The sequence below is a fragment of the Propithecus coquereli genome, unplaced genomic scaffold (genome assembly GCF_000956105.1).
Source record: "Propithecus coquereli isolate 6110/MARCELLA unplaced genomic scaffold, Pcoq_1.0 Scaffold676, whole genome shotgun sequence".
Taxonomy (NCBI): Eukaryota; Metazoa; Chordata; class Mammalia; order Primates; family Indriidae; genus Propithecus; species Propithecus coquereli.
In genome coordinates, this window is record NW_012152796.1 from 275,412 (window position 1) to 297,100 (window position 21,689).

The following is a 21,689-nucleotide window of genomic DNA, read 5'->3' on the forward strand; positions in this document are numbered from 1 at the left end:
ACCCTTCTGTCTACAGAGGAGACCTCTGTATAAATACGCGTGCACCCATGGACACCCCAACCAGGAGACACTTACTCAACACAACCACTTCTGGTGCCACAAAGGACATTTCAAAATGAATCTGGAGTCTCAGGGCCCCTCAGAACTTCCTGTTATTTCCTGGTCAAAGGTTCTTAAAAACAGCCTCGGAACCCAGGCAAGCATGTTAGGCTCATAAGAATTAGGCCTTATTTATCTCTGTAGCTCTCATCAGTGACTAGCACCTGGCCTAGAACACATGAATGCTCAGGAAATTGCCACTGATTTGAATGAAGATCATTAACTCCCAAGGGTTCCACAGGTGCCCTCAATAGGGCTCTGTTGGGTTGGGGAAATTGCTTTGAGAGCCCCTATACCTTCCAACCTGAGCAGCGGAATTGAATTCCATGTTGACTCCAGAGTGGACTTTTTATTTCACGTTGATCATGTGTAAAAAGTTGGGGGAAAGAGACCCAAGTCTGTCTGTCTCCTTGGCTGGGGCCACTTGGATTTTCATACATGGTTCACACAACCACAAACCCCCACTGGCTAATATCACAAGAGTTCTGAGTGTTGGGATATAAGGAAAGAATAACAGTGGGAAAGTGTGGGGTAGATCTGTTTTTTTTAAGGGGGGAAAAAGAAAGAAAAGATTTCCCCTCCCCAAATGGTACCCTGGGGGCAGCATGTCTGTTCATGTGACATTTACTGGTATTACTTCTGTTCTGACTCTGCGAACTTGTGACTGGAAGGAGCCTGGTTAAGAGCTGGAAGTGTATTTTGCTCTGGTTTGGGGTCTTGCCCTCTTCCAAGAGACCAGCAAGTCTGTGCCAATGTCTGTGTGCTCCCAGCGGACCAGCAAGACTGTGCCAGTGTCTGTCCAGCCACCATGGGCCAGAGCCCTGCCCCTGGTGAGGCTTTTCCCAAGGCCCAGGGACTCTGCTCTGTGGTTGCCAACTTCTTCTCTTCAGTGGGGAGGGAGACTGGGGCCTTCCCGAGAGACCTATAGGACTGCCCACTCTTGGCAGCAAGTCCAGGTAGTTGGTGGCCTCCGACCACCTGCTTCGCCTGCTTCCCCAGGCCCAAGGGTTGGATAGGAGGCCCTGGGGTCTGCTCAGCCCCTGCAGCTCTTCCTGAGGCCTGGGTTGCTGGCTCATATAAAAAGGCCTTGGCAGGAGGCTGAGAAAGCAGTCTGGCCTGGGTGAGTGATTTAACAGCTTGCCAGGGGTGCTCTGAAGGGGTCGATGTTTTCCCAGATGGCTGAAGACGAGACTCTGACATGCTGCCTTTCTCAACAGCTCTCGGCATATGTCCCAGACCTTTGTTGGCAGGCCATGGGCTTGACTCCAATACCGGCATCTTCTCATCAGCCTGTGCTATGACCTCATGAGGAGAAGATGCTCGCTCCTTCTGGCGAGGAGTTAGATCTATGAGATCCATCACCAAAGCAGCTCTATTCTTTGACTGAGTATTCTGGTCCACAGGCCTCAGTGCTTTTTCTTTTGCTACCAGCGTCTGGACCACAGCTGATAGTACTTTCTCAGGAGGTGGGAGTCTCTGGGACAAAGAGGCATGGGATTTGTCTGGGGGCCTGTCTGAAGTCTGGGGTTTGGGACTGCTGGGAATTAGCAGTCTGTCTGGCGGCGGAAGTCTCAGGCCAGTGGGGACTGGGGTTTTCTCCAGTGACTGGGGCCTTGAGCTGGCAGCACCTATGGATTTATCCAGCCTTGGGTCAGCTGTCCCCAGAGGTCTTTCCAGTGGTTGGGAAATGACTGAGGGTGAGGAGCTTGGGCCGGTCACTGAAGAGGGTTTGTCAGACAGCTGGGGTCTTGGTCCTGCCATGGCAGGTGGCCTGTCCAGTGGCCTCTGGCTGGGTATCAAGGATTGGGGTTTGGTCCCTGACCCAGCAAGGTCTCTGACCCTATCTAAAGGCTGGGGCCTGGAGTCAGTTCTCTCAAGAGGTCTTTCAGGTAGCAGTGGCCTCTGACAAGTTCCTGCCAGAGCTTTTTTGGAGAGTGACAGCATCTGGTTAGTGTCAACAGGTGGCTTATCTGACATCTTGGGCCCCTGAGCAGCCATTCCTGATGATTGCTCTGCCGGGTGGGTGCTTGGGCCTGCAGGCAGTGGTACGGGAGGAGGCACATACTCACGGATCTCCCCTGGTTCCAGAGGGTTGGGCCCACAGGGGTCATGCTCAGTACAAGACAGACGCCCATCCAGTTTGGAAATGAAAAGCATCCCTTCTCGATGTTGCTTGCAAAAGGAGCTGGGGCACATCTCACAGAAGGAGGCTGCTTCCTTCCCACAGATGTCACACTGATGCCAAGGACACTCCCATTTCCCTGAAAACACAACAGTGAAACAAAAGCTTAAGGAAAAAAGAGATGCATGTGAGTTGGGCCACAGCTCTGGGATGGTCCAAAGGTGAGAATGCAGATGATCCTCCTTCACACTGCCCCCACTTCACACTGCCCCCACTTCACACTGCCCCCACTTCACACTGCCCCCACTTCACACTGCCCCTGTTTCAGAGATCTTATGCCACTCACCTGCCACCTCCTGCCCTAGAACAACAGCTTCCTCTTCTGCACAGAATACATTAAGTAATAGCGAAGTATCAAATAACAACTATTAATAGAATCACCCTGAATATACAAGCATAGTAGTAAATCCACACTTCTATGACTATTTCCAGCAAGGAAAACAAAAACAACACAAAGCTGCTCTCAGAAGAAACATTTTGATATTACTTTCATGTTTTTGTAAACTCCTTTTGTCCTATATAGCTTTTTCTTTTTTAGTAGAGACATGGTCTTGCCATGTTGACAAGGCTGGTCTTGAACTCCTGGCCTCAAGCAAACATCCTACTTCGGACTCCCAAAGTGCTGGGATTACAGGCGTGAGTCACCACATCTGGCCCTATACAGCTTTTAAATATTCAATTCCAAGAGAAACATCCCAGCTATTTAGATTCCTGTTTATTTGGTTATTAACAGGAATAGGAAAGATACACAATTGTGAAAAATGGAAACAGATTTACCTTTGCTGAATTTTACGTCTTGAAATCAGCACAAAATGTTACCTATGTGGTCCAGAAGGAATCATTGGAAAAGACCCCAAATCGAGCTTTTATCTTTTTACCCCCATTTCATGAGACAAGAGTCTTGACCATGGACAGTGTTTCTATCCCCAATTAAACTATGCTACACCTTGCTCTTGGCACACAGGCATGATCAACTCTATCGTAGCCTATGCCAGTGATGGCTCTGAGTAATTGATTCTGAAACAATTCCATTTCTTGGCACTGATGAGTCAATGTTACGGGCTTGTTCTCATTCTTCTTCAATTTCTATTCTTTCATCACCCTGGCCGATACACAATGAAGGACAATCTTTTTACTTCTACCTCGAAGTTCTCTACCTTCTATAATTCTGGGAAGCAGGCCACTCATAATGTATAATCTTACCCTGGAATGATTCCCTACTAGTTTCTCTTTTTTGCCCTTTAAAATACAATGGCATATCCAAATCCCTAAAATCCTCTAACACCAAATCACCACCCAAAGGCTATACACTTCTCCAGCCACAAATTCCTGGTTAGTATGTCCACCTGGGCAGCTTTCATATGTGTTAACTGACATAATCACATCTCCTTCACAGGAAAAAGTCTACTTTGCAAGGGAAGAGATCCCACTAGGGGGATGAGAGCATGGTAGGGAGTAGCTAATAGGGTGGCAATCTGTCTCTTACCAAAACAACCCAAAGGCTATACTCTGTCCCAGCCTTTCTTTCTCTGGAAAGGTAACATGATATAGTAGCCTTGGAGTGAGAAAACCTGGCTTTCAACCCAGCTCCTCCATCTATTTGTGAAAAGTAATCTCACCAATCTGACTCTGTGTTTCCTCTTAACATGGAAGAAAAATGACCTTTATGGGTTGCTGGAAGGATGAAATAACGTAAATGTAAGTAAAGTTCTTGATACACAGTAGGTTGGTTTCTGTTCCTTTCTTTATAATCAAGGATTTTAAGCCTCTATTGTCATTTATTTCCAGAATAAGAGCATAGACCACACCCTTCAACAATATGCATGGGCACTTTCTTCCAGACTGAAGCAAATGGCATGAGACCCTGGATATTCTGTCAAAGAAGGAGCACTCTGAATGGATTCTGGCACCAACCTGCTGGTCGCTTGGTTAGATTGAGACAGTCTGCGTGGTAAACTTTTGGGCAGCCAGGCTTCTTGCAGGAGACAAGCTGGCCAGCGTCCCCGCAGCTAAAACACTCATCCTCTCGTTCCTTAGTGATTTCACCCTGGGTCCTGCGCTTCCCCTGTTGCTTCTTCTTGAATTTCTTTGACTTTTCTTCTGTGGCAATCGGTTGATTCTAGAGGTCAGATATTGAGCAGTCAGCATTCTGTCAATGTATTAGTACTAATCTTTACCAGGTTAACTATTCTCTCTGAGCCTCAGTCTCTTCTCTCAGAAAAGACAGTCCACATAGACTGTCATGAAGACAAAATGTAGGAAAGGCACCTGACACATCATAGATACCCAATAAATGTAAATGGCAGCACTGATTACCACTTTTGTATCAATTAACTACTCCTGCCACATGAGCAAAACAGAAAAGGCCTTATGTGTTTTTGTTGACAAAACTGGTGTTAAATGTCACCCTTTCATAAATTTTTATGTTTGTCTAATTTCAAAGTTAAAGAAGACTGCTCTGTGTGCGCACGCACATTTCTTGTTTATTTAACAAACTTTCACTGAACACTTTCTACGCACCGTGTGTTAGGAAGACACAAAAAATTCATGGTCCTTGTCCTAAAAAAGACTATGCATCTTTAAATCAAATGAGGTAAATGTCCACCACTCCCAAGACCGACCCTGGTGCAACCAGAGGGCTCCTCTGTGTTCATGCAGGCCACACTTGGTCACCAAACCCTGTGGCTTTCATCAGAATATTCATTTTAGCTTAGAAACATACAGGACCAATCTACAGGGCTTAATAAAGGTCCTTTCCATTCTAACAGGCCAATGTTTATTAACAACTCACAGTGATCTACCATTTCTAAACTTCTTTCCCAACATTTCTCTCCCACTGATTCATATGAGACCGCAAAGATGCAGAAACTGACATCCCCAGTGCACCTAACATCATTAACTATGGGTTAAACTCAATTACTATTTTAATTCATGGAAACAACTGACTTCTTAAGGAACAAGACCATTAAAACAACCAACCAACCAAACAACCAAAAAGCAAAACAAAACCCCATATAATATGGAGATGACTTTCCTTATTTAACAAGATAGAAGAATAACTAGTGGGTATTCTTCGTTTTCACATGTTATTGCTCAAATAACTTTTCTTATTGGATTCTACAATAATTTGCATTTTTCAGTTCTTAATGTTGAGCTTCATAATCAAATAAAACATCAAAGGAAATAGCCAGTTGGAGTCACTGTGTAGTCTACTTAGCATGAAAATTAAACTTCAATTTTCAGTGTGCAGTTACTTATGACAGAGAAACCTGAAGCATCCAGATGTTCATCTATTATGTCCATCCATTGTATAAAAATTAAAGTCAATAAAAATCATAGTTAAGAGAATTATGTAACAGCAAGGAAATATTTTTATAATATTTAAGAAAAGCAGGATACAGACTTACAAACAATTAATAGAATTATAAAATTATAATTCAGTTAAAATGCACACAAAAAAACAGGAAGTAAGATACATTTATACTTTGTTACAATGTTGAAATTAAGAGTCCTATTTTCTCATCCGTGGTATTTTACTACATTTAGAACCTTAAATTCAATTACAGATTCTTTGATATCTTTAGAAAAAGCAAGAGACAGACAGGCACAGATATACCAAGAATCTAAGTAGCTTATTAGGAGATATGAGTGAAATAAGGTGAGATCAACAATGAGGTGGGAGGTAACCAAAGAAGTTTCTATTTTACAGCTTTCACAGCTAGAAAATATTACCAATTAAAGTCAGATTGCTTAAAACACTCCAACAATACCGAAAGACCCTCTCTTGTGTAACTCAACTGACATCAAATTGCTTAGTAAATTGCCAGTGGCCCTATCGATACCTATTCATGTCATTATTTTAAAAGAATATCTTCTTACAATGAAGACTGAGCCCTAACACTGTCAGAGATGGAGGACTGCACCACTATTCCCAATGCAAAGGTCTGGAATGGTGGTACCTTTGGCCTAACACCCAAGAAGCCACTGCAGTTCGGGGCTCCACATTTGCAAACGGTCTTTCCATTCCCAAGACATTCGAGGTTGTAGTTGAAGGTAAGTTCAGTGCCTGCATAAGAGACCGTAAAAATATTAATATCTATGGTTTTAATTACATTATTTCTGTATTAATTACAAAGGATACCAAGTTCCAACAGATTAATTTTAAAAAGGGAATTTTTAAAAAAAGATTTAACTAATCCCACCACTATATTAACAAATTCTAATCCTATAACATTATTAAATCGCTAATACAACTTAATAACAGAAAAACTGAAATGGCTTAACAAGTAATATTTAAGATAATTTTTACTATAGACGTGTTGATTTTAACTCAAGCTGTTTTTCATTTGTTTTCTAACCACTCAGATTCAAAATGTATTAATTCATTACCAAAAACAAATAAAAACTTACTCTATATCAATGTGCCAGGCACTGGAAATTCAAGTATGAAGAAAACCTGTTAGTCTGCGCTCCCCAGGTGAACACACCTTACCTGGCAGCACTCAGGAGGAAAGCAGAGTAATACTAGAAAGATCTAGATCAGAAACTGGCCATATATCCCAGTTATGCCGCAACTTAGCTTGGGGAATCAGAACCATGAGTAGCTCTTTTTTTTTTTTAACCACACATATACACACAAACAAATTTTTATCTTAGAAAGATTTAGAAATAAGAGTGTAAAATTTTTCCTGAATTGCACGCAAACAAGTACGAAAAATGAAACTATGGGTTGGGTGCAGTGATTCACGCCTGTAATCCCAGCACTTTGAGAGGCCAAGGCAGTATGATTGCTTGAGGCCAGAAGTTTGAGACCAGCCTGGAGTAGCCCATTTTTTAAATAGAGAAATAACAATCTCACAAGTTTATTGAAAGAATTCCATAGCAGTAATTTGCAAACTTAAAAAAGAGGTTTACAGATTAAGATACAAATTGTCCCCTTTCTGTCAAAGGTACATTTCATCAAACTGTGTGAGCAAATAAAACACACAAACATTCAAACTCAAAGCATATAACTCTCAACCTGTTAGGGAAGGCCTAACAGATACAGGAATTTTATGTAAATATACGAAGAGGTTGCCTCTGGGTGGGAGTAACCGGCTTACAGCTAATATGAGGTGACGGCCGTTTATATTCAAAACTGCCAAGTTTTGGCCAGGCTCGGTGGCTCCCACCTGCCATCCCAGCACTTTGGGAGGCTAATGCAGGAGGACTGCTTGAGGCCAGGAGTTTGAAGCCCTGTCTCTTAAAAAAAAAAAAATCAAAAATTCATCCTGAGAGGCAGGTGGAAACAAAACAAAACAAAGAAAAAACAACATTGTCAAGTCTTAGGAAGATTTCCCATTGCAGACTGACATACCTTTTATCAGTGAGACTAATACACATAGTTTTTCATCTAGTGTTGGAAACAGATTATTATTTCTTTATTCAGTTGAGCAAAATATAAAGCAGCTGTCTTATATTTAGTGGTCACGTTGCAGGAAAAGTAGAATCATTTATAGCCAGGTGAGAGGTTCACACCGTAAGGAGCTTGCAGGAACCCAGACTGACGAAGCTAACAGCAGGGGCACAGCTCCCATCTTACACCTGCTGTGAATTTACTGAATTAAATGTTGGGTGATTTTATTAACAGTATTCTTATCAAAAAAATGTATGAGTATGTAACTAAACTCTTATAGATTTGATATGCTTGTAAGGCAACTCCACCATATACACAAATGTAAGATTGCAGGATACTTGGCATAACTTGCTGCTCACAAACATACACTATGTAAATCACACAAGGAGTTAAACTAAATCAGAAGGTATCAGCACTCATAAAGGAAACACTGATATCATTCTAGAAAAGAGTTAAATATGCAGTCATCTTTGATGGATCTGCAGTTATCGAGGATGGCAAAGAGCATCAGAAAAGAGATAAACAAGAAGTGAGGATAACAAATGTGGAAGATAGTGACAGGTATGTGAAGAGCCAGGCAGTAGGATGAAAATCCTGACTCCATTTCTCCAGGCACTCAGCCTGACATTTACCACATGCTTTCTCATTTTGCCCATCTCATCCATGCATACTATAAGTGAGGACAGGAACAAGGTCTATCAATTTTGACAACAAACTACTGAGCTGAGTGAATGTAGGAGAATAGAGAAGAAAAATTTGTGGTTAGACATAGTAGGCGGCCTTTCCTGTGGAAATGGACTGAAGGGTCTGAGTAGAATTGTGGAACTGACAGAAGTCTACCTACGTAACAGCATTTCTGCAAGGATTAAATGAGATAATACGCTTAGAATAGTATCTAGTATAAGATATATTTACTATATTGGTCCTATTACAAAGCAGAAATCTATACATTTTAGTCTGAAGTCATGCATTCCAAAAACTTAAGACAAGTCAGTATTTTAAAAATAAGTATCAAGCAGAGTGCAGTGCATAGTGATGCTCAAGCGTTGTTTAATTATTTACTACTTTATCAGTGGTCCCCAACCTTTTTGGCACCAGGAACCGATTTCATGGAAGACAATTTTCCACGGTGGTGGGGTCGGGGGGATGCTTTCGGGATGATTCAAGCGCATTGCATTTATTGTGTAGTCAAACCTCTCTGCTAATGATAATCTGTATTTTCAGCCAGCCACTCCACAGCGCTAGCATCACTGCCTCAGCTCCACCTCAGATCATCAGGCATTAGATTCTCATAAGGAGCTGCAACCTAGATCCCTCAATATGCACAGTTCACAGTAGGGTTCACACTCCTAAGAGAATCTAATGCTGATCTGACAGGAGGCGGAGCTTATGTAGTGATGTGAGCCATGGGGAGCAGCTGTAAATAACAGATGAAGAAGCTTTGCTCACTCACTCACTCACCCACTGCTCACTTCTGCTGTGCCACTCACTTCCTGCTCTGCGGCCCGGTTCCGAACACAGCATGGACCGCTACCAGTTCCCAGCCTGGGGTTGGGGACCACAGCTTTACATGAAGCAAATTGTTTACAAAACAGAGAAAGGAACTATTGGCTCAATTTCTAAAATCTGAAAATTGTCAAAACCTTGAAAATTCTAAAAAGCCTGAAAAAACTCCTGGGCAGCATATTTAAATTGTAGAGACAAAATACATTGGGTGTGAGAGTGCTGGGAAGAGAACTCCCACAGACTAAATTTTAAAACTGAAAACAAAAACAGGGCAGGAGCTAACCACATTGCTTTTTAATTATTTCATCTTGATTAATGCTTCCTGAGGTCAACAATGCTGACTAGGCAAAAGAGAACTTAGGTCTTCTTCCAGATTGCTCATACAGGATTTCTGCTTCAACAGTAATTGTATAATACAAACTACCTAAGCTAGTTCCATCTCAGTTTGAGTATAGGAGAGTGATCTTCAACTGTTTTGCTCATGTCCCTGCAAAATTCATTTTGAAAAACCATATACTTTCTTGTACATTTCAAAATTCACAAATTTTACACAAGTCTTGATATTTAAGAAGTCATGCAATTTTGAAGGTATCAGATATGCCTATGTATATATATATAAAATAGTTACTGTTTTTTTCTAACCACTAGACCACCAGGGATTAAAACAGTTTTATCAAAACCTTGAAGCTGTAGATTAAGATCCTTTAATTTATGGAAAACATCCATCATATAACTTTACTATTAAACCACTCACCATTGTCAGATTTACTTTCAATTCAAATAACATCTTATTTGGTGTTATTACTTAATCTGGTTACAACCATCTCTGCACTCTAATTCTTAGAGACACAAGCACCCAGGCAGGCCGTGACAGAGCAGTGCGTTCTCTGCTGTCTACTTCTTTGGCACCCCAGAGGTGAGGGTTTTTTTGTTTTTAAAAATAGCCTTGGGGCCGGGTGCGGTGGCTCACGCCTGTAATCCTAGCACTCTGGGAGGCCGAGGTGGGCGGATCGTTTGAGCTCAGGAGTTCGAGACCAGCCTGAGCAAGAGCGAGACCCCGTCTCTACCAAAAATAGAAAGAAATTAATTGGACAACTAAAAATATATAGAAAAAATTAGCCGGGCATGGTGGCACACTCCTGTAGTCCCAGCTACTCGGGAGGCTGAGGCAGTAGGACTGCTTGAGCCCAGGAGTCTGAGGTTGCTGTGAGCTAGGCTGATGCCACGGCACTCTAGCCCGGGCAACACAGTGAGACTCTGTCTCAAAAAAAAAAAAAAAAAAAAATAGCCTTGGGTCCATAACCCTTAAGACTTGAGAGGTGAAATTTTTGGTTTATATAGTGGGAGAAGAGCAATTGTAGAAAGGAAGGTAAGAAAGGAGACCTGGAAAGACGGCATTTTCTAAAGCAGACCAATTATTGGGGAGTTCATATAAAAGTTAAAGGTCTGAGAATTTATTCCATTAAAACCACACATGCCCAACCCTGAAGCATTATGTTAAGAGAAATGAGCTAGTCGCAAAAGGACAAATAGTGTATGATTTCATTTATATGAGGTACCTACAGTAGTCAAATTCAGAGACAGGAAGTAGAATGGTGGTTGCCAGGGGCTGTAGGGAGAGGGGAGAATGAGGAGTTAGTGTTTAATGAGTACAGAGTTCAGCTGGGGAAGATAAAAAGAGTTCTGGAGATGAATGGTGGTGATGACTACGCAACAATGTAAATGAACTTAATGCTAGAGAACTATGCACATAAAAATAGTTAAAATTATAGATTTTATATTTATTTTAACACACACATCCCCCTACATACAAAATCCATGCCCAAGGACCACCTGGCAAGTCTTCATATTTCCTCAGGAGCTTGGAAACTTCACATATTGGCATAGAGGACATAAGGGATTTTTAGATGATAACACCTGAAATTTGGATCTTAGCTTCAGAATCCTTAAATGATTCTTACCTGCTTTAATGTCACTCAGGGCAAAAAGGCCAACACGGGTATCTCCATTGACAGACCACTTCTGTGTTTCACAGTTGGGCTGGCAGCAATGATTCATGAATCGAGCATAGTTTCCCTTGGGACCAGCATCAATGATTCGGTCCTAGAATTCCAAGAGAAGCTGCTTATCGGACTTCCTGAGACCTCTGCTATTGATTAAAATTTGACTATTCTAATAAGCTGGAATTCCTATTTGTAAAGTTTGAATCTCCCAGAGTAGTGATTCTTAGTGTGATCCCTGGGATCAACAGAACCATCACCACCTAGCTAGTTGTTAGCAATGCAAATTCTTGAGTTGTGCTTCACATATACTAAAGCAGAAACTCTGGTGGAGTGCAGCAATCTGAGTCCAACAAGACCACCAGGTAATTCAGATTTATGCTGCAGTTTGAGGACCACTGTCATAGAAACAACAGCTTGTCCCATCCTCTAATTAGAAGTTTTCAACCCGGATGGACATTGGAAATCACCTAAGGAGATTTAAATACTGAGGCAGAGTCCCCATCCCAACCTAGAATATCTGGAGGTGAAGACATCACAAGTCATGAAGTGCACAACTTGAGAAATGTTTACAAAGGCAAATACCAGGAAAGATTTTGTGATAAAAGCTAATGGATGAAGAAAAAAGTAGAACTTAATATTCAGGTACAAATAGGAATCACAAATACACAGAAAATATACACACTAGGATACTGGAATTAGGAATAAGTTCCCAAATGCAATTCTAGGCATCAATGAAATGAAACTCATCAGAAAATTCCTAAAATGAGAAAGGTGACTCAGGTCTTTAAATTGAGTTCTACAATCAATTTATATGACTTTTTTAAACACAATAAATATTAAAAAATCAGTTTCTCAATCTATAAAATAAACAGGCAAAAGAATGATTATTTACTTTTTTTGTTTCAACTTTTAATCCATTAGGAAAAATACTAAAAGATATACTCCCGAATTTACATTGAATCATTCGAAAAGAATGCTAAAAAGCAGCTTTTTTTGCTTTGGCCATGGATTGACCAATCTTACCTACTTGAGAACCCTGAACGGATAATCCCCACAGATAGGGGAAAAGACCCTGCTTTGGGCAATGCATGACATGCCTACACATGCTACGGCTGGGACAACACAAATCTCACAATCTTACGACAATGGAAACAGTACTTGCCACTACTTACCTTGTCTAGGGTGAGCATGTAGAAATTAGTGATATCGTGTTCTTGGGCATGACGGATTCGAGCTCTGCATTCTTCTTCATCTATTAGCTCGCCCACATACTCATTCACAAATTCACCCTAGAACAAGAAACAGCCCCTGACTTAATGGCAAAAAGCACATTGGCGATCACATGTACACTTTATTTTTTAAAAATTAATGAAAATATCAGATTCTCCAAAGCAGATTACATACATATAATTTTATGTAATTAGCTACTTTATGATGCCTCAACTATTTGATAATGAGAACCACCTCCCCACTCCCACCACTGCCACCAACAGAAAGATTAAGATACACTAGACATTAAAGATGCTCTAGAATGGAAGAATAGTAAGTAAATTAAAGCTTCCTTATAATGCAAATATGGATGGTCAATTCCTTTACTTGCTCAAGAACCTGAAAGTCAGTGTCCCTAAACTGTTCATCTTCCCTGCAGCTGCCCTGCCTACCACCCCTGCACATTTTACGCAACCATTCTCCCTACTCTACAGTCACACTGGCTTTCACACATGCTGTCCCCTTACCTGCAGGGCTTTAGTGCTCACCTTGCCTGAGCCAACAGCTATTCATCATCCAAGTCTCAACTTAAAATATCCTCAGAGACAAGCTAGTTTCAGGTCCTTTGCCACATGCTTCCAGAGCCCTTTATGCCCATCATTGGGTGGAGATTTATTCACTGTCTCTCCCTCTCTAGAATGTAAACTTACACAAGCATGGACCGTGCTTCTCTTATTGATTACTGCATCCTTAGCACAATGCGTGGCACATAGCAGATATATAAAATGACTAAACAGACAAACCCATATTCACTGCCTCTCCTAGAGAGAAATTTCAATAAAATTCTTCAGAAAGTATAACCAGAGTAAGGCTTATTTTATTATCAAATAAGACTTACTTTACATAAAGACTGTACAATCTTATCTATTTATTAGGAGCGTGCAGATCTTGCCAAGTTTCAAGTGGAAGATATTACTGCATTTTGATTCAATCAGACCTAACCCTCTTTTCCGTCATTTTCCATGAATCCAGACTCGTGTATGCCCCACTAAGAATATTTTATTAGTAGGTAATCAGCACCTCTGTATCATGTGCTCACTGTCCTCTCTTAACCACTTATCCTAGGATTTCCACAGAAAAGTTGATAGAGCCAGAGCTTTTCTATGAATTTCCCTCTTTTTTTCCATTTCCCTACATAACGAACATGATCAATTTAGATATAAAGGAGACCATCTATTCTCAAGCCTCTAAATTGTGGAAGGATATGGCAAGACACAATAAGGTTAATCCCTAAACTGTATTATTTTCCTCTATGTGAATTTTCTCACATTCATCAAGAAGAATTGATCATATTAAGTAACTGGAAAGAAGGGGAAAAAAGCTAACAGTTTTCTCACCTTTTTAATATCTGTTTTTGTCCGTAGACCCCAGCCCCTCTGTAATGTGCGGAAAATTTCCACCTCTGGATACTGGCGCTTGGAGAAGCACTGGTTTTGACAGCGCCCTCCAGCAGGACACACTGTGGGGTGGCACTCATAGAGCAGCATGCGATTGATGCATTCAGAGTCTATCCCACAGGGGTTCTCATCAGTAGCTTTACAGTTGCAACGGGGAATTTCAGACAAGTCTGCAGTGAAGATCTGTACCCTGCCAATAGGACGATTCACCTGGAGATGCAGCACACGGAATACAGTACATCAGACAAGTCAACACAAGATAATTCAGGCTCGGTAAAAAGGCACATTTCTCTTCCCTGAAGTTGCATGTCATGTTTTAGATGATTTTGAACTATCATGATTTAGGCAGTTTGACATATGAAAAATGAATCCCACGAAACTTTTAAAAATTCATTTAAAGAAATCTAAATTTCAAAGCTGGTAGGCCCAATGAATTGTAAATTAGATTTGTGCTATTGCCACACGGTGGCATCACATTAGCTGCTACATAAAAACATGCACTCCTCTTAAATGGGAAATTGTCAGCACAAAAACATTTGTCGGTAATTTGGGTTCCTATATACGAACATGTATTTTAATTATTTACTGCCATAATTTGCAATCTGTTAAAAGAACTATGGTAATGTCATTCATGCATTTATTTAGTAGTACTGAAAAATAGTGAACATTAGGTGAAACAAAACATGAAGGTCAAACAGCTGCTGTGATACCAAAACCATTTATATAGTTTTTACATATACTAACAAGAATGCTGAGGAAAAAAACAGAACAGATATTCCAATACAGAGATAGATTTGTGCATAGGAATGAGTGTCCCCTACTTGATAGTTCAGTGGGAACACTCAAATTGAGTCTTCAAATATACAATCCACACTTAAAATTTGACTATTCAGGCCAGGCATAGTAGCTCACCCCTGTAATCCTAGCACTCTGGGAAGCCAAGGGAGGAGGATCACTTGAGGCCAAGAGTTTGAGACCCTGTCTCTACAAAAAAAAATTAGCCAGGCGTGGTGGCCCTTGCCCATAGACTCAGCTACTTGCGAGGCTGAGGCAGGAGGATCACTTCAGCCCAAGAGTTTAAGGTTGCAGTGAGCTATGACAACACCACTGCACTCTAGCCTGGGTGACAGGGAGAGATCCCATCTCAAAAACAAACAAACAAACAAAACCACCTAAATAAAAAATAAAACTGACTATTCAGGAATTCTGTGATTTGGATAAATTACAGTACTTGCAAGACTGTTGGGAGAATAAGAAATATATGTAGAGGTATAATACAGAGTCCAGAAGCCTCTTAAACATGTTAGATGTAATTGAATTCTTTCCTCTTTTAACATCCCTTATAATTGTTTCCATCACATCAAATAGCCTAGACTACTAATTCTGGTCAATCTAAAAATCACTATTACTTAAAAATAAAAAGTTATTTCTGGCAGTCTCTCTGAACTTATTCTGGCTTGGGGGGGCTAGGGTCTGTCCAATTAAAAAAATGTTGACCAGGTGAGGTGGCTCACGCTTACAATCCTACCACTGTAGGAGGCAAGGCGGGAGGATTGCTTAAGCTCAGGAGCTTGAGACCAGCCGGATTATTAAGATCACAACTCACTGCAGCCTCAAACTTCTGAGCTCAAGCAATCATCCTGCTTCAGCCTCCAAAGAAGCTGAGACTATAGGCACATTTCCCCCATGCCCAGCTAATTTTCAAATTTTCTGCAGAGACAGGGTACCACCATGTTACCCAGGTTGTGAAAGCGGAATTTCACATAATCCTCATGTGTCACAAAATATTTTTTCTTTGTTAACCATTAAAAAATGGAAAAACCGCCAAGCTCATGGGCATTACGTACATATGCAGTAGACCATACTGGCCCACGAACCATAGTTTGCCAATACCTGGTTCAGATCCTTTTGCTGGAAATGTTTGGGGGAAAAATAAAAGTGGAGGAAAGAAGTTAGCCACTAAAGTCTATGACAGGAATTGCTCTCTCAATAGCTCAATATAGTTGATGTACGTCTCTAAAATGCCTACTTTGTGGTTATCTGTCACTGAGGACAATTATAGGTTTTGAAATTCTTCCTTTCAGCAGTTCTAATTATTTGTAAGGATTGATATTTCACGATTTTTATTCCTTCTTAGAGGTCTTCCAAAGATCAAAAAGAAAATGTACTTATTTTAAAAGAATAACTTACTCTGTCTTTTAAACACCATGTAAATTGTTCATTAGACCCCTTTTATAAATCTAAGATACAATATGGAAATTTATGTTCTTATATTTCCTATATAACATTTTACTATTTAACCACTATGCATTATTACTCATCAATGATTCACAACTATGTTGAAAAAGACTAATGAAAAAAATGGAAAAATGATGGCATCATATATATATATATGCACAATGAAATAGTGAAATAAACTCTCACACTTTAGATACCATCTTTGTGGTCTGCTTTTAGTACAGTTATCAGATTTAGCAAATAAAAATCCAAGACACTTAGTTAATTTCGAATTTCACATAGTTTTATAGTTGAAGTGTGTCCGATGCAATATTTGGGACATACTTAAACATAACAGATTGTAATGATGGTGCTGAAATTGATCTTCAAGTAAAATCTCAGAATATCAGACTTTGGAAACTAAAAAAAAATTACATTTCTAAGGACAAAAATGAAATAGGGTATTCTCATCCAAGAATGATGTGATCACAAATATTTTGCAACAAGAGCCTAGGCTAAGGCCGCGCGCGGTGGCTCACGCCTGTAATCCTAGCTCTCTGGGAGGCTGAGGCGGGCGGATTGTTTGAGCTCAGGAGTTCGAAACCAGCCTGGGCAAGAGCGAGACCCCGTCTCTACCAAAAATAGAAAGAAATTAATTGGACAGCTAAAAATATATAGAAAAAATTAGCCGGGCATGGTGGCACACGCCTGTAGTCCCAGCTACTCGGGAGGCTGAGGCAGGAGGATCGCTTGAGCCCAGGAGTTTGAGGTTGCTGTAAGCTAGGATGACGCCACGGCACTCTAGCCTGGGCAAAAAAGTGAGACTCTATCTCAAAAAAAAAAAGAGCCTAGGCTACCTTGTTTTACTAATAGGGCTAATATTCTTTAATGTTTTATAATGTTTGGGTATTAAAACAACTTATCAGATAAAAAGAGGTTTTAATAAATACTAAAATGTCTAATAAATTTGTTCTTCACTGTTCCTTTATTTTTACTTCTGTGAATTGCTCATATAAATGACATAAAAGCTCTCTCTCTTTGCCCTTCCTTTTGCTTGCCCTTCTATGACAAGGGGTCTGGTCGTCATCCATGGAGTATGTACCATGCTCTGTAAACCTATATCTTGCTCTTGCCCTATAATCCTATCTTTCTCTCCCCAATAAACCTCATCTTCGTGCTTGCCTAAAAAAATAAATAAATAATGACGTAAAAATATTTAAAAAAAATAAAGGGTCCACTGGACCCAGATGATAAGTGGTGATGACTATTTTACCAGGTAGATTGAGGTTAGGTACACCTCCCATTAATTCTCCTGAACTTGGTAATCGTAGTCATACTGCTCACCTAAAACGTCTTCAGCATCAGCCATTACCAAGAAAACTTACCATATTACTCACACTAACTCAAGGCCATTTATCATTTTTCATCATGGCTCTCTGGTCCCTTTCAAACCACAAGATGACCTCTGAACAGAATCTAATCCACTTGTATGAGAGGACTTTCCAAGGCAGTATAAGAAAGACTGCAATATGCTGGAATTGTGCTCTGGTACTTTTTTACAATCTTTTCTCTTAAGTTCAAATCTCTGCCTAAAAGCAACTGTGCTTGTGCTTCCATTCTCATCATGAACAAAGCAGGAAGAGGGTAAGCTATACAACATCTCTCCTGGAGAATTTGTCTCACCTTGATATGTTTATAAGGTGGTGGCTTCTTATCATTCTTTCGGTCTTCTTGTAGCTGTCGTAGCTCTTTTTGGGCCTTTAACTCCTCAAACCTTGCTGCAGCTTCCTGAAGAGCTAAGAAAACACACAGTACAAGTCACTTAAAAATCTCTGGACTAAGTTATTTTGTTTTTATTCCACCCTCCTTCAGTTGGAGAAATTCCATGTTTTAGACCAAAATCAGCCAACACTTTATGAAAAAGAATACACATGACACCTATGTTCAAACAGATTATAAAGTCCCAAAGGTATTAATACATGGCATTAAGATAAAACATAATCCATAACTAAATGGTATTAATACAGACTAAAATAGCTTAGAGGAAAAAACAAAAAACAGCTAACTGGCTTGGAAAAGCCCACAGATACCGTCTCCTAACAACAAAACTTCATTTGCTCAGCAAAATCACTGCCTTTAAACCTAAATTTTTCTTTAGTCCCCAGTCTCATGCTTCCAGAAACATTCTACTTCCTAGGTGCCCCAGGTAACATGCTCACTCTCCTTTGGCAGAAATACAAAGTTAAAGTTTTGCTCTCCTTCCTGCCTATTCCGTAGAGAACCTGTCCTACTCTTTGCTAAGATTCATTCTGTAAACATCAACTATTAGCTCTAATAATACACAGATCTTCTTATCTATTCTACATTTAAGACTTGTACTTTAATATGCTTAAAACATTGCAATATCTGAAAAGTCCAACAAAATCTTAAGATCCTCATCCTTTTCCAATTAAAACAAAATTTTAATCCATTATTCTTCAGCAAGGTGAAAAACTGTGAGAATTCCAATTCTTCCCTCTTTCCTCTCTGTGGCATTCCCCATGCTCTGTCAATTCTTTCACAAAAATCTCTCCTGTTCCCATCCTCTTTTCTTCAATTCCTTGTAACAACCTAGCAGATTTTGTGTGTTACACGGAGTCCTTCCTCTAAATTATCCTAAAATTCATTCTTCCCTCATCCTATCATTTGGCATGTCCTCCCTAGTCTATCTCCTTAATGTCTATCCAGTATACAACATCCCCCCCACCTCCATGAACAATTCCCTGAGAGTCTGGTCATCTCTAACTAGAACTAAAACCCTCTCACCGACCTTCCTGGCTATCGCTCTCACCTTTTAATGGTCCCGATAATCAAATCCAGATTAAGGTTTCTAAAACTCTGCTTTGACCATGTGACTTACTTATCTTTTTAGGCTCCCTAATATTATGCTTAAAGCATAGCAAATATTTGGAGATGCTAACTCAGCATGTTACTGTCAACATGTGCTTTCACACCGTGAGTTTTTTTTTATTTTTTTGGGAGACAGAGTCTTTGCTCTGTCATCCAGGCTGGAGTACAGTGGTGTGATCATAGCTAACTGTAACCTCAAACTCCTGGGCTCTAGCAACCTTCCTGTGTCAGCCTTCCAAGTAACTAGGAAAACAGGTGCCATGCCACCACACCCAGCTAATTTTTCTTTTACTTTTTGTAGAGACAGGATCTTGCTATTGCTCAGGCTGGTCTTGAACTCCTGGGCTCAAGCAATCTTCCCACCTCAGCCTCCCAAAGTGCTGTGATTACAGGCATGAGCTACCACGCCTGGCTTATCTTCTTGATACACTGTATTTATTATTCAAAAATAATTTTTTTTCTTAATTCACCTTGTCTTTGTCAGGCATTGTTGCTACATTCTAAAGTACCTTCCTTTATTCATCATCAGTGTAGGGGTTAAGAGTTTGGATTCTGGAGCCCAACTATCAGAGTCAGAAACATTTCTCTATCACTTATTGGCACTGGGACCTTGGGCAAGTAATTTAACTTTTATATACCACAGTTTCCTCACCTGCAAAATCAAGATGGTATCTACCTCATAGGGTTGCCATAAGGACTTAAAGCAGAAAACTCTCTAACATTGAACAGGGCCTGGCAAATAAATGGTTAACTACTATGGTTCATTCTTCAAAGTGTCACTTACAGAGGAAGGCATCTGTGATTTTCAAACTTCAATTCCCCAGCTTAGTCAAGCTTTCTCTTGCTCTGTGCCCACAGCATATACCATGAACATTTATGCCACATCATTCACTGAATGGCATTCTGACTGCTGGTATCTATGTCAATTCCCCCCTTAAAAACACGTGTTTCTATCACTTGAACCCAGGAATTCGAGGCTGCAGTGAGCTATGATTGCACCATTGCACTCCAGCCTGGGCAGTAGAGCAAGATGCTGTTTCCACAAAACAAAAACATGTTTTCCTAGAAGGCAAAGGACAGCTCCTAGTGTAGGCAGAATCCCAGAGCTTCAGGAGGCTCAGACTTGAGACCTTATTTACACTCCCTCTTTCCCCCCAGCTTCTATGGTGGCCAGCTCTGTGCAAAAATCTTGGTCACTTGGTCCCCAACCTCTGAGATTACAAGACTCAAGACCTAAGCTCCTATAATATTAGTACTGATAGCCCACATATATTGCACAGAAACTAGAGGACAAATAAGTGAGTATGTACTAAAATAACATAAGGCAAACAAAATTTTATTGACCTTGTTCCCATGGATATCACTCCCATTCCCTACCCAGGAAGTTTCATCTGCTTAGAATCTCATTTCATTTCATCCTGTAGATAAAATTTTATGCAGACGTTCCTAGACATTACCCCATAGTAAGTTGAAGAGCATAATGAACATATATCACTTTCCATCACTGTGAAATCTTAAGTTGAACCACAGTAAGTTGGAGACCGCCTGTACTTTAATGTCCAAATATATGCAAATAGCAAAAGATATGTTGCCTTTCAAGGGCCAGCTAAAGGAAGAAGGTATTAGATCATTAAATATGAAATGTCCAATTTTGAATCTAAAGTGTAGTTTATTATATCTCAAACAAGAAGAAATACGATCAATCAAAGTATGCACCTAAACTATCGACACAGTTTTGCCATCTTAACCATAGCTTGTTTATGACACCAAAGAAGCCTAGAGAATGAATGGGGATGAAATCCTGAAAGGCAGTTTCCACAGCTTGTTGAGAATTGGATATTTTTCCTTGCAAGAAGTGGTCCACAGCCTGGAAGAAGTGGTAGTCAGTTGGTAGGTACACAGTCTGGTGAATACGGTGGATGACAGAGAGTTTCCAAGTCCAGCCTCTGTAGTTGGAGTCAGTGGTGTTTGTTCGACATGTGGCTCGAGTGTTGTCTTGCAAGAGGATTGGCCTGTCTCTATTGATCAATCTTGGCTGCTTAATCGCAAGCATCCTCACCATTTCATCCAAATGGTTGTAGTAGACATCCTCTGAAATTGATTGACCAGGTTTCATGAAGATATAGTGGATAATACCAGCACTGGACCACCCAAAAGACACCATTAGCTTTTTACGATGTATATTCAGTTTTGGACTGTGTTTTCGCACTTTACCTTTATCCAACCATTGTGCCAAACACCTGCGATTGTCAAAAAGAATCCATTTTTTCAATCACACATAACAATACAGTGTAGATATGGTTTGCCTTTATGCCATGACAGCAAAGAAAGGCAAGCTTCGAGACAGTTTCTCTTCTGACACTCGTTTAATTCATGTGGTACCCATCTATCCAGCTTCTTTACCTTGCCAATTTGTTTCAAATGGTCCAATACTGTTGGAATGGTGATGTCAAGCCTTGCTGCTAATTTACGCATAGGTTGAGATGGATTCGCTTCCACTATAGCTTTCAACTCATCATTATGCAACCTGGTCTCGGGTCACCCACATGGCACATTTACAAGATTAAAATCACTAGAACGGAATTTCTCAAACTATCACCATACTGTACCTTCATTAGCCACATCCTCCCAAACACTTCATTGTTATTTCAAGCTGTCTGCGCTGCATTGTTTCGACCACAGAACACATTTGAAAATAATATGAATTTTTAATTCACCCATGGTTTCACAAA

General features: G+C 40.4%; 1 protein-coding gene across 1 annotated transcript in view; it reads right to left on the reverse strand.

The window, feature by feature from the left end:
• Positions 1–433: 433 nt before the first annotated feature.
• NSD1 (nuclear receptor binding SET domain protein 1) overlaps positions 434–21,689 on the reverse strand; it is a 182,484-nt gene continuing 161,228 nt past the window's right edge. Inside the window, exons 17-23 of the mRNA XM_012660699.1 lie at positions 17,752–17,864; positions 13,792–14,061; positions 12,358–12,474; positions 11,144–11,285; positions 6,241–6,347; positions 4,196–4,400; positions 434–2,360 (exon numbers count right to left, since the gene is read on the reverse strand). Coding sequence (XP_012516153.1) covers positions 733–2,360; positions 4,196–4,400; positions 6,241–6,347; positions 11,144–11,285; positions 12,358–12,474; positions 13,792–14,061; positions 17,752–17,864 — 2,582 coding nt within the window. The 3' untranslated portion in view covers positions 434–732. The remainder of the gene's footprint in view (positions 2,361–4,195; positions 4,401–6,240; positions 6,348–11,143; positions 11,286–12,357; positions 12,475–13,791; positions 14,062–17,751; positions 17,865–21,689) is intronic.